Genomic DNA, 16128 nt, shown 5'->3' on the forward strand with positions numbered 1-16128 from the left:
AGGTCCTCTGGCCATCTGTCCCGCCATAAGCGCCGTGGCGTTAATTTTTGACATTAAACAATTTGACACATATCAGTGAAAGAATAAGGATCAAAGTCAAATGGTGTTCTAATAGTTTTAACCTTCTGTCGAAAGATGGCAGTAAATGTACTGTGGCTACAGAATTTACCATGATAGTAACTCTCTATACACTCTATTCTCTCTGGTTGTACAGGTTGTATGTAGGACAAAGTCGTCCCAGCCTTGAATAATAAAAAAAATACAATAATTTCATAACATTTTACTTGTACAAAACCAACATAACATTACTTACATTACTAACTTCAAATTCACACAATAAAATACCTACCAAATAAAATAAATGCTTATATGTATTTAATAGGTGTTCTTAATTATTAACCAAACATACAAAACTATAACATAGTTAAACTGGTTTGATATGGGAACTTATTACAAGACTAGTATACTAAATACTAATTTAATTATTTCTTCTGACAGACCTTAGTTTCAGTTTCTGGCACTGTCTCCCCAATCCACTTGAGATACGGTGGGTTACCATTCTTAATGGGTAAGGATATAACTTCACACACCTCATACGGGTGGTTGGAGCGCACATAAGTTGTCAGCTGGTCTACTTGAGATGTCCTTGTCTTGATCATTAGCAGCAACTGAAAAAGAGAACGTCAATTTCTATAGTACATGTAGTAAAATCTCCAGTACAGCCGAGTCGGGCATGCTACCGGATACCGGGCCGGCAGTATCCAATGGAGATTACCTCCACCTCTGACAAAAAAAAATCGCGGGCTAAGCATACATTTCTTCAGTCATTGCATCCCGAGTTATAGTGTGTAAAGTGTTTAAAGGTTATGTGTAATAAACACTCATGGAGGTTAGCTGCCACTCCATTGGTGGGTTGAGGAACGGCAGCCACTCTAGCACATAAAATAAAAATATTGTTATTGCCTCCCAATCATAAAGGGTACTTTTCTTTGTAGTTGACTGTACTGTAATTAGCTTAGTTATGTATTGTATATTTACCTCACTATCCTCATTAATCTCTCCTTTCCACATGTACACCGAGGTAACTTGAGGGATGATGTTGACGCAGGCTGCCAGTTTCTGCTTCACTAGCCCGTGAGCCAGGGTCTTTGCTACCTCATTGTTCGGCACCGTCACATAAGCCACTGAGTATTTGTCTGGAAATAACACTTTTGAATTAAATTTATACCTAGTTTCGTTTTGTACAAAGTGTATTGTAGTTAACTTCTGCGATGTTACTGTCTAATATTCAAAGGATGTTCTGCCATATTGACAAGAGTCTAAAATGTAGGTTCTAATGTATTTAATTAGACACTTACTGTAGTATTACATGTAGGATTTTTAGTTACATTCTAACATGCCCTTTGCTTGGCTTTAAACCAAATTATGTCCTAGTTAAGTTTTAATACAATACCATTTTTCGAGTAAAGTTCATACACATGGTATGAAATAGAAAATAATAATCTCACCTTTTTACAATAAATAATTTTCAAAGAGTTTTGTTTATGCAAAACCCTAGCTGTTATTTTCATATAAAAAGCAGCCCCAATCCAAATGTTTGAATCCGCGACCCACTGGACCTGGAAAGTCTAGTCCCTCTCTTAATTGAGACAGACTTGTGCCCACACCGGGATGCATCTGTTTAGGCCATGTTTAGGCTCATATTTTACATTACCTACCTGCGTCGGCACTGCCACTGCCGCATACTGCAGACGTAGCCAAATTAGCCTCCGCCATGACAAAACAAGGACGCAGAATAGATAAATAAAGCGTAAGGAAGGATTTTCTGTTCAAAGCTTTCAGCATATTACACTTAAATACTGATTGTTTTTGTTCTTAGCAATCGATTTCGATGGAAATTTAGACATAGAAAACCGTATTATGACAGCATTGACTTGACAATGACATTGACAGTGACAGACTGACAGCTAGCCAGTGCTACCAATATATGAAATGTTTATTGCATTCTTGCACTGCTTTTTTATTGCACGCGGAGCATATTATAGCTTGAGCAGGTTTAGGGCAAAGTTAAGGGCCTTGAATTGGTTTATTTCAATAAGGATGTTTGTTAATAATATAAAGATGTTCCAGGTGGTACATAAGCATGTATCAGCGTAAGCCAGGTAAGACCAGTAGGAAGGACACCGCAGGTTATGATGGACGCTGAAAACTTCTAAGGATAGTCATTTCCGAAAAGTGAGTTTCATCATTATACTAAAGCTACCTATTGAATTTTTCCACAAAGTGCAGTTTCAAGTTGCTTACAAACACTTAGATGGCTAAAACCCTTAGATGATTTTCATTTAGCGGATATAAGTAGATAAGTACGTACTTTTCTTATTTTTTGGTATTTCATGGATGTTCAAAACTATATTTAATAACCAAAGAATATCCTTAGGTAAAAATACACAAAAATATAATAAAGGCAAATGCAGGTAAGTATAGCCGGTCAAACTTTTCTACTGATGGAAATGACAGACTTTATTTCTATACAAAATTGGTTTATTCCATAAATGTACTTATATATACCTACATGTACCTACATTTATTTCTCATTATCACAATGATGCTTTTCAACAAACAATTATTCAAAATATCAAATATCACTAAAAAAAGATAAAATAAATAGTTGTATATATGTCACCTTGGTACAGAGTTGGTAGGTAGGTTTTAAAGTAATTCCTACACACAAAATATAATTAATATTTAACAGTCATTCGAAAACCAAAGTTTGGTCAGATTGCACGGTTTTGTCAGATGGTCACAAAAGTCATATTTTTCGTGACTTGGCACTCATCATACTTATGCGACAATGTGCGTGACTTGTGATTTAGCAGCATTTAGGCTGGATTTTCTGATAATGCAAGAACAATAATCTGACTTTTCATTCAAAGAAACGTAACTTATTATGGCTGCATGTACACTTGGTCACTCAAGTTTGGTGCAGACTCAGACGGACTTTAATCTATTTGTCGAACCACGCAAGAGCAGCAGCTAGGCAGCTTGAAAGCCTTCTCGACCATCTCGCCGTTGGCGTTCAGGCCGGCCATGTACCGCAGCATGTACTTCTGCTTGCAGCTGGCTTCGTAGCCCGAGTAGAAGTGCGCTAGCTTCGCGCAGGGGGATTTATCCTCTCTGAAAAAATGTTCAGTAAAATGTTTGCCTTATAACAGTGATAGGTGAGATTGGTGTGAACTAAATTATATGTCATCTAGTTTAGTTTCTGCACTGGCGTCAGACCTAATAGAGCCCGATTCAGATTTAACAATTTGTTATGGTAGTTAACAGGTTTTAATACGACCTTGAAGATCTCTCACGCTGATTGGCGCATGCGAAATGAAGTGCAGGTCGTGCGTGAGAAGCGCCAATCACCAAGACGATCGTGAAAGTCGTGTCAAATCCAATTCAAAGACATAAGAAAATGACTAATATGAATCGGGCTCCCAGTTACCACTTACCCACTCAGTTGCTTCTGGTAACTAGAGCTACCAACTTTGAACGCCTACAAATTGCTTCTGGTAGCCAGAGCTACCAGACGACCATTGTACGATTTTTGATTTTTTATCTGTGAGTGGCGGCTTGGAAGCGGTTTAAACTATGTTCCGAGCATAGACAAATAACATGGCAATACAGAAAAAAAAAATTAGCCAACATAATAAAATAAAAATATTTTAAACAGCTGTCGGTTTCAAAGTTGTGCCAAAGTGAAGTTGCGGAAAAGTGGTCGGTGTTTTAAAAATGCCGTAAGTATTTTTAATTACTCTTTTACTATCAAAATTGTATACCAAACGATTATGTATTTATCTAACTAACAGATAGAATGTATATTTCAGTTCTAATGTAGAATTATGAATTTCTATCTCACTTCAAAGTAGTTAAACAGTGATTTTTTTCGGTTACTTGCGATTGAAATAAGATAAGACTTTGAAGAATAAGTCATATTTTTCAAATAAAATATTGTTATTTAAATAGTCTAAATATTAAGTTTCATTTATAATCATAAAATCATTTAAACCTGTGATATGTTATACAGGATTAGCGAAAGAAACAATCGTAAGTATGTGCCGGGCGGCTGGTAACTCTAGCTACCAAAAGCAATTTAGCGAACGTCTCGCTCGGACGTCGTAAGGCATGAGGCACACTAGACGCTTTGCGTGCCCGTGTGGTACATTCTTGTTATGTGTTCCTACTAATGTTTCAACTACTAAGATTGTGTTTTGGGGAAACCTGACATTATTTGCACATGGTTATTGGTATATCTTTTATTAGTGCATGGTCATATACAGGGTGTCCCCAGACTATGTCACATGAAGGAAAAGTACCTTAAATAACGTAGATAAGAATATGACGGTGACTGAAAATAATCTCTGCATACTTTTTCGAATGCTGGACCTACCTGTGCCTAACGCACTCTGTGTGCCCCGACCCTAGTCACCAGCGGCGGCCATTTTTTCAACATGGCGGCCAGTCCTACCGGCGTCGGATCAGGTGTTGCGGGTGTTTTTATATCGGCTTTGTTTATTTACGTTTAAATTAGTGTAATTCCGTATTTAGCAGTTTTCTTTTGTGTAATATGGTTTTGTTCTAACATTCTGTGATTAATGATGTGAAAAATTTATAGTGAAAATGTGATATTGTGTTGTTTTTGATCGGCAAAAGAACCCGAAACTGCGGTGGTACGTAATACTTTCTTGTTATTTACTTGTAAAATCGTAATGAAAGCGATAATTGCAAACTGTGACTATTCTAATTAAAGATTATTAGTTACTTGTTCTTATTAGAACTATATTTCCGTACTTGAGTCTCTTTAACCATTCAAAAATACATCATGAATCAACGAAACATTTCGATCCGTCCTGCGTATTTCTTGCGTGACGTGTCATAAAATGAAATGATGTTTATTTAAGGATTTTTAATATACACTTATATGGTATTTGGTACTAAATAAAAGAAGAACTAATCTACTTTTTTTTACGATACTAAAAAATAGGTGTTATCGCTTTAGTTTTTTTTTTTTAATACATCTCTGCTTGAAGGTTTCGACTTTTTTAGTGTGTCAAGTTTACGCATTTTTTATAATTATTTTTATTTTAATTACCCATACATAAAGCAACGGAATCAGATTCCTTGTTTTATTAACTATTCTGTGTAAAAAAATCATAGCAAATGGTTCATTAGACGCCAATTAATTAATTTTTCAATAAAACACTGCATCGCGCGGACATTGGCTGAAAATCGCGAAGCAATTTACGCTACGATTTTTGAAATCCAAAAGCAACTGAGTGGTTACTAGGCTGTCGTGGTACCGGTCGAAATTTATCGTTTTTTTAGAGTCGTTGATGAGAGTCAATCGGTCCTCGCTAGTTGCTCTTGTTTGATAAAAGCTATATTTGTTGTGTTTTGTGGTAACTTAATTAGAGCTAAAAAAAAACGAGTAAGTAGGTTTTAGAAAATGGCACCTCGATTTCCGAGACCTCAATGATCGAACATAAAACGTACCTTCATTTAATTTTGAGATTATATCATGGGTAAATAAATAATAAATTCGTAGATAAATTAGAATAGAATTCATCTATAATACTCACTTGCATATTTCAACATGGAAGCCCTGTAAAGGCTTGTCCTTCTGGTTCAGGATGTAGTGCCAATTGCCGTCTTTGTCCGGAGCCGCCTTCGGTACTACCACCTGCAACAAATACATTTTTTTCTACTCCAGCACTTAAATGTGTCAATTAAATGACTGACAGTGATATCTAAAGCAATGTCATTTGAATGCTTTGTCTATAGGCTCATAAGATGACTGCTAGCAGTCATCTTATGAGTATAATACAACTGCTTTATTTTTTTTAAAGATACAAGTTCCGATCATCTTGATTGAAAGAGGTATGTTTTCATTTACAATAATAACTCTTTTTTTTTTAAATAATAACTCAATTTTTTTTAAATAATAACTCTTTTTTTTTAATAATAACTCTTTTTTTTTTTAATAATAACTTTTTTTTTTTTTGCTGCAGCTGTCATAGAAAAAGTAATGTATGCAACAGCTCATAATTGGTTCTTAAAATTCTCGGGTCTTTTTTTACAAAACTCGACTACGTCTCGTTTTGTAACTTCGACCCTTGAATTTTAAGAACCCTTATTATATCACTATTGCATAAACTACTATTATTCGGTTGTACAATCAGTACCTAAAACTATTAGGTTAGCACAAATATGTAGGCAGGGGTGCTAAAAAAATATGTACCTACTCTAAATAGAATACTTACTTGAATCATTTTGTTTGCTATAATTGTTTGCGCTTGTTATGCTATACAGGTACTTAGCAAATTTTTTTCCAACGTATGTTAGTCAATTAATAAGTTGTAAGTTGTAAGGAATTTTTTTCTTTATTTGAAGTGTCGGGGTTTTTCCCTTTACTTACCTATTAATTTCTTTAGGAATTTATTAAAACACGGATCGATCTATATTTTTACATTTATTGTAAATATGGTGTTGTATAATTGTCTTTCTTGATACTTGAATTGTCAACATTAGACATCGGTGCCTATTTCTAACCGTTCTAATTTTTGGCGCAGTAAAATTGTAGTGCACATTTAAAAAAAGAACAATTTTTTTCATAAACTATACAGTTAGTTTTTTTTTAATAAACTACAAGTCCTAATCAGTCTGCCGAACGACGCACGAGCAACAGCTGGGTATCTTGAACTGCTTCTCGACCACCTGGCCGTCGGCGTTTAGGCCGGCCATGTACCGCAGCATGTACTTCTGCTTGCAGCTGGCTTCGTAGCCCGAGTAGAAGTGCGCCAGCTTTGAACAGGGCGAGTCGGCTTTGCTGGAAACATCATTAGCTTTTTACTTTTAAGTCAGGTTTTATCGAACAGGTTAAAAGAAAATGCGCATTTGTATTGTGAAAAAATTTCCAAAAGTTGGAAATGCTCTCGGATTTTTTCAGGAAATTTGCATAAGTAGAAAAAAAACGAGTCTTTCATTTTAGAAATGGAAAAATTCGATTCCAATACAAAAATATAAGAGTTTACGATTTTTTTTTTACTTGGAAATTTCGTACTTTGGAAACTTTCCGACAGACCTATGACGTATCCAATCCAACGTAAAGCCAAATTGTTTAATCATACAATTTGGCTTTACTTTGAATACGTCATAGGAGAGAGATTGAACGTAAGTAGTTGCTGTGTGTGTCATTTTATTAAATGAAGTCCAGCGCCACTTGCACCATTCCATTTTAATTCTTCTTCTCAGTCGGATACTCTTGTCAGAGCAGTCGTGGTCATTGGGGTCGTTGTACGACTTTTTTCGTTATTTCCCGCCATGCTTCTCTATTTCCTGCATTCCGCACGCACAGATTTAAAGGTGATCCGGTGATCCATTTTAATTACCCGGGTTTTTTGTAAATAGTAGTTTGTTTCTGGAAACGCGGCGCTATCGGTATACACTTTGTTTCCAGGTGTGTAATAGGGATGTTGACAATTTTTTGGAACTGGTTTCATTTTGTAATAATTACATAATAATTACAGAAAAAAATATTAAAAAAATATATTCATTAATTTTGAATAAAAAAACATGTATAATAAGTTTCGTGTTTAAATTTCGCGCCTAAACGCTCCAAACTGTCACGTGACCTTGATGACGTAACGGCGTTTTAAACAAACTGCTGTCAGTCATTTTTTTAAATTCTTTATATGGCAACTGACAATTTTTTTAAAACCTTAACACACTACCGCATCGGACAGCGACCTTCTTTCTCGCTCTAACTTATAGCTGCGTCCTTAACGCACCACCTTACACACTATCGATTCGTGCGCCGCACCGCACCAAGATCGCGTTTCGGTACGATAATCTGTAGACACTTAGGCAGGTTTTATAACTTGTCTTTGGTGATTCCACTGTGATTACGTCACGCGCTCCGATTGGCGTTTGCAGTCACGTGATACTGGGCATTATTTTAAATACTTTTGATTATTTTTAATTAATTTATTACGCATATTTACACTTACAAAATATGTTTTTCCGCGTTCTAATATTCCCTGCTATGGTAAAAACATAACATGTTATATATTCGCGATTCATGTCAACATCCCTGTTGTTCTAGTCGGGATATGGTGTTTGTGTTTTGTGATTGTGAAGTGTAGTATGTGTGTGTGTGTGTGTGTGTGTGTGTGTGTGTGTGTGTGTGTGTGTGTGTGTGTGTAGTGTGAAGTGATTTGAAAAGGAAGATATTGAGAAATGAAGAAATGAACAGATGAGTGATTTCGTTTTATGAAATCATTGAAGCATTTTGTGGAAGATTCTTTTGTAAGTATGGCCTGTAAGTTATGTGGGCCGATGTTAAGGTTTTGACAGGTGATTATTAGGTTGTGGCGTCTTAATCTGGAGTTACCATTGGTTACCAGTACAATTTAACACTGGGTTAACGGTTTAACCGCTTAACCCCGGGTTAGTAGGATGGTGCAAGTGGGCCTAAGGCACATTTTTTCTTATTTATCACCTGCATATCTCAACGTGGAAGCCTTGCAAAGGCTTGTCCTTTTGGTTCAGAATGTAGTGCCATTTCCCCTCCTTATCTGGAGCCGCCTTAGGTACTGCAACCTAAAATAGGTACATAATTAACAATATTAGAATATGTTTTTTTTTCTTAAAAAACCGTGAAAATCAGGTAAAATAATTAATCAATTAATTAATAATTTCCATGGCGATAAATTTCCAACATAATATGCTTTTTCTTATCTCAATCAATAGTTTATTGTCTTGGTCTCAATCTAATTTTAGACGAATGGTCAATTAACATTGTCAACGAAAGTACTCGTACGCATTATTTACTACTTTACTATGTACTCTACTATTTGTCTGGTATGAAAATTATAGAATACTTAAATAGGTATAAATAAAAACAAAGTAAGAAAATTAACCTACCTGAGCCGGAGTTACTTCACTTTGAACTTTCTCACTCCTTGTTTGTGCACTATAAGTAAGTTAAAAGTCTGAATCCAGTCCAGTATAATTATGGTTTTTTGACTGATATTTTATTTATTATTTGCTTTTTTTTTAGAAAATTTAAATAATAAAATAATAAATATAATAATAATAATGTGAGCCTATATACGTCCCACTGCTGGGCACAGAAAATTTATTAAGTAAAATTATAACGCAAAAAAAAATATCATCCATTTACATAGGTATTGATACTATTGATCGAGGTAATTCAGATCAAAGTAAAATGTACCTTAAGCGAGAACTCGCAGAGCTCCATTTCCTCCGGCGGGCCGATTCGCTGCGCTATTTCAGGCGTGTCCAGCTCGTCCACCTTGTACTTGTCCGTCGCGTTGCCGAGCTGGAAAACGACAGTAGGTATTTAATTTAAAATACCTACGTTTACCTTTTTGCAATTCCTTAATGTGAATTGGAGCAAGAGATATTCCTTTAAATCTGAAAGACGTCAACTTCTAGACAAAAGAGCTGGCAGCTTTCTCGCTCAACGAATAAGCGTTGCAATTCAGCGAGGAAATGCTGCCAGTATCTTTGGCACTATGTCCCAGGGGCCCACTTTAGATATCGATTTTTAGTTTTATTTAAGTAGTAATTTTAGTTTTGTAGGTAGTTTCAATTATAGGCAGGCGTGTCTCACTCCGCGATTTGGTCGCTTTGCTACAGGTAGCTAAAAGTACATCCGTTCGGCCCCACTTTTGGGGAAAGCCATAAGCCGCGCGTGGCACTGTCGCTGTGCTGATCGTAACAGACGCGTTTTGTTAGAGAGTGAGTCTTCTGTACTTAGTACTATTATTTATTCTGTGTTATAGGTTACTCTTTACTGTTAGTTTATAAGTAGTTATGTTGTTATGTTCAATACATTGTTTAAAACTACTAGATAAAAAAAACCCGAGAACCTTCATAAATATCTATTCCTTCCTGTGTTCTTAACCAATTTAACCATATCATCTTTTTTCTTCTTTCGGCATGCTGTTACCATTTAAAATATTTTCTGCAGCATATTTTACAGGACAGTAATGTACGAAATAAGCTGTAAATCAGACAAAAAAATTAGTCACCTTCTCAATGATGGCGGCGACTCGATCCTCCGGGTAGCCGGGCAAGTCCTCGCAGATGCCGGTGCGCAGACACTCCTCCGGCACGCTGGGGACGAACTGCGTTTGGTCGGAGCGCCGGCTCGGGCCCGGGAACACCACTACGTCCGGCGATACTACCGGGTCCGGCACCACGCCTGGGATTCAGAAGATTCTTAAGACAATAGGAACGTTTAAGCTTGTCCGTATAATAAAGATAGAGCACAAAATGGGCAACTGCCGCTCCCAAGACCATGTTTCGTAGTCGATAATTTGTGTAAGGGACTTGTCTATGAATGTCTCATTTTGCTGTTTTGTTTTGGGTTTTTTTTTCTGAAATAGTACATTATTGTCGAGGATCGGAAGTAGCTACTTGCAGACTGAGGATTCGTTTTAAACGGACGACCTTGGGAGTCCGTTTAATTGAATCCGAAGCCAGCAAGTAGCCTTCCAGCCGAGTCATATATAGTGCTTTTCTCAAAAATGGTGCAAGAAATAGAAATATTTTACAGAAGCAACGTTCAAATTTTCACAGAAAAAGGTAAAACCATTAAAAAGATTTGCTTGCCGCCTTTGAAAAAAAAAAGTGTATTTTTCTGCTGAAAATGCGCCAACCTATTTGAGACACCTAAATAGTCGCGGTACCAACATTAAGCCTATAATAGACGATCGCACCGCACCGCGACCTTAGAGTGTCGCACCCATAAGTGAGAGCGAGAAAGAGATATCTGTTTCTCGCTCTCACTTATGAGTGCGACGCTCCAAGCTCGCGGTGCGGTGCGATAGTCTGTTACAGGCTTTATAATAATAAGTGCTGATCATCTGTTTGGCTGTTTAAGGGACCTATGTCTTCATTTGATATGGCCATTTAAAGTTAAAAAAAATTTGGAACTCGTTAAATAATGGAATTTGTATGCGGCATTGCAGTCCCGAAATCGAGACTGCAATGTTTTTAACTTTTTAATTTTTTGAATGACCATAAACTACGCATTTCGCGACCTATTTTTTAACCGGCAACGTCGACTTTGCAGTCCATTTTTGAGAAAAACAGATTTGCTGGTCTGAAGCTCACAGTGTACTTGTATGTGACCAGCCCATCGACACCCCATACTATGATAACTTAGGAACGTACTTGTTACCAACGTTGAGGCATAGTAAATAATCTTATCGAATTAAAATGACTGCTGTTGCATTTTGGTAACACATACCATACTTGCTTTCAAACATAGACGTATTATACCTACTTTTCTTTAGGTTGGTATGATCGGTAAAACGTCTACCGTCATTCTAAATTGTCGTGAAAGCGGTTATGTTACGTGTTTATTTTTGTGTTTAGACCAAATAACTTTAGCTTTTAGTTAAATGGGGGGCAAATCTTTAAGAAAATGTGAAGTTTGTGGGGTCAGGCGTGTAAGGAAACTTACTTCTGATATATTTTTAGCAAGATTTCCCCTTGATTCAAACAGGTCGGTAAACTGATGTTTTTGTGCGATATTTTCATTTTGAGTCGTTACCAGATACTAATTTAATTAGTTTGGAGTAGTTTTTATCGTTTACAATCCTTGATTAAAACGAAAACATTCTGTGAATAGATTCTTCTTGTAAAAACTAGGCAACCTAAGACACGAATAGTGTGCGAACAACTTATCGATAATCCCTTTATTTCAGATATCGACTATGGGTAAAGGTAACAGGTAATGAGGATTTGGAATATTTACCTATACAAAGGCTGAATGAAACTCCAACCTCTGAATATCTACAAGTGAATGAGCCTGACAGCTTTTTCCCTTTGTGGGAAGTTGGAGTTCACAGCCTTCACAGGCAAGACTCAGTGTTTGCAGGAGTGCTCTAAAAGTAGATTGTAGCTTTAGTTACGTTCATAAGCGTATTGTAATATGCCTACGTAAATATAAAACTATTTGTATCTTATCTTTATTATGTAAAATAAAATTATTTTTATATTTTGCATTTATTTTATTAATCCACCTGATTTTCAATATTTACTTTTACAGTAGTACAGTACAACAGCACGTATCGCACATTTATCGATATCGATAAACAGTAGGTACCGGAAGTGTCGAGCCCTAGCGTTGTTTTTTTTGTGTTGGCAGTATTGACATGTATTTGGTGTGTTGGCACAATGTACGTTCTTAATTCGGTTTAAGGCTTGTTCGAGAGTGCCGACTCTTAAAACGTAGTGATTTAATACTCTTTGTATGTGACCAGTTGTGATTTTAAAACTTCTTAGTTTTAAGCACTGGTTTTCCGAATTTAATTAAACGTAGTTACATCGTACTTATAACGATTTGACACAATATGTAGCATATCATGCCAAATGCCATAATAAGCAAAAAATATATCCCTAAATTAAGACATTAACTGCTTGGTTTTGCGTCAGTGTTGTGTTTATCGTCAGTAAAACCATTATTTAACACGGAAAATTACATATTTATTGCTCATTTAAGCGGCCTTAAATTACGGAATATATTTCGTTTCGACTCGTAAATGGAAAAAACTTGCAACTCTTAATTAGCAGTCAGCCTTATGCCTAATGTTATTGTATGTATGTAAATGAAACTCTCGGTGCCGTATGTCATTGCGTGAGTCACTTGCAAATTAGTATTTAGTTGGCTAACAGAAGTATAATTTGGGGGCACGTGTATGCGTATAGTATACCTTAACCAAGGTCGAACATACTAGCAAGTACTTACTTACTAGCAAAGCAAATCATTGGCTACCAATTCAATGGAGAATTATATCAGCTAACTATATAGGAACCATAGTCAAACAGCGTTACTTTGTTGGTATGAAGTGTTGTGTTACTTTGGTTCAGACTTATATTGGTGAGTAAGTTTGAGGAACCTCCTAGGGATTCTTAGTGTTTCCAGTAAGGATACATAAATGACCTGTCTACTTATATTCACTTTCATTAGGGAGAATAATCATACAATTTGGCTGTACAACGTGGTAATGCGGCAAGTGTGATGGGCACCTTTGTATCCATTACAGCTCGCGGAGGTCTTTTAGGATAAGTCTAATAAGTAAGATATTTTATATAGCATTGTAGTTTATTTATTAATCTAGATATATTTAAGTTACTTATATTTTATTGTATATACATTACACTTACTTCAATTAAAAAAACAACGGGTTGCACTCAGGGAGTGCCGGCAGAAGTGAAAACTCAATCACTATTGCAAAATGTCTGCAGCACTATGTATAATTGAGGTTAACGCCATCTAGCGTTATTTCGTCGCATTACTTGAAACCCCTAAGCACATCACTGTTTGTACTCGAGTTATATTAATACCAGTTAGAGGGAAACTCACTAGATGACATTTAAATCAATAAAGAAAAACTCAATGACATTGAAGTAACAGTTTTCGATCAGCCAGCCTATTATGGATAGCTTTATCCATCTTTATCCACGTGATAAAATAACTGTCACTGTTTAACACCGTGGGAAAGAAAGTGACGGACACCGTTTTATCACGCTGTCACGTAGACAAGAACGACCATCATATCCGTACAGGTCACGTGTCCGTCTTACGTCTTACGGTCACGTGACACCTGTTACGAGTTTAACATTTTTCCCCATCACAAAAAGTGCACAGCGCCGCTAAAAAAATTAGCTGTAGACAGCGAATCCTCAAATGCCTGTAAAAAGGGATCAATTTGGATCGCTAACGCGTAAGAAACAGTTTTCTTTGAAACAGTTGTATTTTTTCTCGCCTTTAACGTAATAAGCAATGTTGACACTACTTGACACTAATTCGATCATGTTATGAGTGACTTTGAAATCTAGAAACTAGTTAAGTAGAAACAAATGCACTCATCTAACTGCCGTATTCGAACTTCAAGATATTCACAAGAGACGACAAGTACTAGATCCATTCTAGATACGTTATAGTTTAGATATCAACTAGTTTTCTTTTGCAGCGCAATTCGGGCAACCAATGTCACTTCTACGTTAGATAGAGTTAGATATATATTAGATGTGAATTGGATCTCTAAGTCATATCCTGTGGAAATCGTTCAAGAGTAGGTATCTCCAGAATCGCGCAAATGTCAAATTTGACAGGTTAGATCTTAAACATATCGTTATCGTATCTTGGTAATGTCTAAAAGATATCTAATACATGTCTATTTCAAAATGCGAATCGGGCCCTAAGTCTCGCCATGCATGACACATCATTCACATGACCTCAACCTCGACTACATAAGTATATTATATTTAAATATTATTACCTACTAATAGATGAGATCGTGTTTAAATAGGTTTACCCATTAATGTACCTAATTAAAAACCTGTTTGTCGTTTTTCTCCACGAGACCAAAATGACTTTACAAAAAATGTGTTTGAACCGTTTAGTGTTTTTAAAGGGCAATCAGGTATATATGTAGATGTACATATGTAGATCTACCGTTTTATTAAGGCGGTTGGTAATAAGTAATGTTATAGCCAGCTGTGTATATGTAGTGTGGTTGAGATCTTGGCTGCATGAAGCTGAGTTATGTTATGTGAAGTAAGTAACGAAAAATGTAATATTTAACTAATGTTAAGTCCCAAAACTCAGCTTCTAGGTAGGTACTACTAGAATAACAGCGCAAGTTCTTTCCCAACCTCCTCAGATAAGTGGTAGACCTATGTAGGTATACTCTAATCTTACCTTTTCTAGGCGTCGAATGAAACCCCGAATTTTTATTTACAGTCACGATTCTAGGACCCTCATCTTCCTGATTAAACCTCCTTCTTTGCAACTCTTGTAGCCTCTGTCGACCGCTGTCCAGGGGAAGTGAGCGTTCACTCATTCTCTGTGTAGCTTGATCGTCTCGTTCGCTCAACCTTTGCGAAGTTTGGTCGACCCATTCTCTTATCCGCTGCGTAGCTTGGTCGCTTTCGCTTATCTGCTGCGTAGCTTGATTATCTTCTCGTTCGCTTATCCGCTGCGTAACCTGATCGACCCATTCTCTTAACCTCTGGTCGTGCACGCTCGCTCGCTGTGCTTGCCCCAGTCGGTCATGGTTTGTCTCTATCTGATCGTACTGATGGTACGGCGAGGGTATATGTTGATGGCATCTTATTGATGTAATTGAGATCTGTAATAAAAATAAGTACTGGTAAGTTTTACTTTGCATAAGCTACGAGGTCAGCCGCTGCCGCTAATGGAAACTGGGTTGACGCATAGTAAGGTAAATATATCGATTATAAATGTTCTGTTTTAATAATCATCTGTGACTAATTCACAGACGCAGGCTCTCTATTTCCACTAGCAAATTGTAAATTGTAAACCAAATAAAGACCAGTTATTTTACCGGAATTTTTAAACTCCAGAAACTAAATATTTTTTATTGATTTCTACTGCAGGTTATTACGCATACCAACATTGTGATAAAGCGACTTCGTTTTGCGATAATGTAGGTATGTCGGTACTAATTGCGTCTAAAGTGATGGTTGGTGGAAAAGTTGTGATTTTAATTATGTACCTACTTGTGTAGGTACGCCGTAAAAAGTACAATATACCTATACTAAGTATTTAATGTATTACAAATATTACAATTGTTAGGTCGAAGTTGATAAGGCAAACTGCAGTGTTAACTAATATCTAATTAAAGTTTCCGTTTAACTGATAAAACAACAGAGTTTATACGTAGATATTCTGCTTTTTGTTTGTTATCACCGCCTAGCCTATTAATCAAGTGTTTAATGCTAATTGGCATTTAAGTTAGAGTAATTTATATTTTTATGCCCATACCTATACAGTGGTGTGGTACGCAAGCTTTGCAGGTATTCGATAGAATTGATATGACACATATGTCACAGGAAAACGGTTAGGTACCCATATAAAATTCTTAAAAAGTTTAGATATTTTTGGCCTAATGGCCATGTCCAGTGGGCAACTTGCTTGCCTGTTATATGAATGAAAGGATGTTTGAAGATCAAGACCTCTAACTTGTGTAAACTAAACAGGCCTTCTTAAAGGACCTTCCAAAGCATACCTACTATGGCCAA

The 16128-nt window shown here is 36.4% G+C and overlaps 2 protein-coding genes across 2 annotated transcripts; both read right to left on the reverse strand.

The window, feature by feature from the left end:
• Nucleotides 1-447: 447 nt before the first annotated feature.
• LOC134649825 (protein CutA homolog) lies at nucleotides 448-1896 on the reverse strand. Its single transcript, XM_063504656.1, has 3 exons — nucleotides 1719-1896; nucleotides 1039-1196; nucleotides 448-668 (listed from the first exon to the last, which is right to left on the reverse strand). The coding sequence occupies exons 1-3, from the start codon at nucleotides 1843-1845 to the stop codon at nucleotides 483-485; spliced, it is 471 nt and encodes a 156-aa protein (XP_063360726.1). The 5' UTR covers nucleotides 1846-1896; the 3' UTR covers nucleotides 448-482.
• A 1093-nt stretch (nucleotides 1897-2989) lies between these two features.
• On the reverse strand, nucleotides 2990-15092 carry LOC134649423 (protein spaetzle). Its single transcript, XM_063504169.1, has 5 exons — nucleotides 14786-15092; nucleotides 10101-10273; nucleotides 9278-9385; nucleotides 5625-5725; nucleotides 2990-3174 (listed from the first exon to the last, which is right to left on the reverse strand). Exons 1-5 carry the CDS (start codon nucleotides 14925-14927, stop codon nucleotides 3000-3002), a joined length of 699 nt encoding a protein of 232 aa, XP_063360239.1. The 5' UTR covers nucleotides 14928-15092; the 3' UTR covers nucleotides 2990-2999.
• Between the last annotated feature and the right edge of the window lie 1036 nt (nucleotides 15093-16128).

This window comes from Cydia amplana, chromosome 7, assembly GCF_948474715.1.
Source record: "Cydia amplana chromosome 7, ilCydAmpl1.1, whole genome shotgun sequence".
Classification (NCBI taxonomy): Eukaryota; Metazoa; Arthropoda; class Insecta; order Lepidoptera; family Tortricidae; genus Cydia; species Cydia amplana.

Coding starts and splice junctions, on each gene's coding strand:
- LOC134649423 (XM_063504169.1), bottom strand. CDS start 14,927: ATGAGTGAACGCTCACTTCCCCTGGACAGCGGTCGACAGAGGCTACAA. Junction 10,274..14,785: donor TCATTCGACGCCTAGAAAAG/GTAAGATTAGAG, acceptor TCTGAATCCCAG/GCGTGGTGCCGGACCCGGTA. Junction 3,175..5,624: donor TTCCATGTTGAAATATGCAA/GTGAGTATTATA, acceptor ACATTTTTTCAG/AGAGGATAAATCCCCCTGCG.
- LOC134649825 (XM_063504656.1), bottom strand. CDS start 1,845: ATGCTGAAAGCTTTGAACAGAAAATCCTTCCTTACGCTTTATTTATCT. Junction 1,197..1,718: donor CAGTGGCAGTGCCGACGCAG/GTAGGTAATGTA, acceptor TGTTATTTCCAG/ACAAATACTCAGTGGCTTAT. Junction 669..1,038: donor AGATTAATGAGGATAGTGAG/GTAAATATACAA, acceptor TCTCTTTTTCAG/TTGCTGCTAATGATCAAGAC.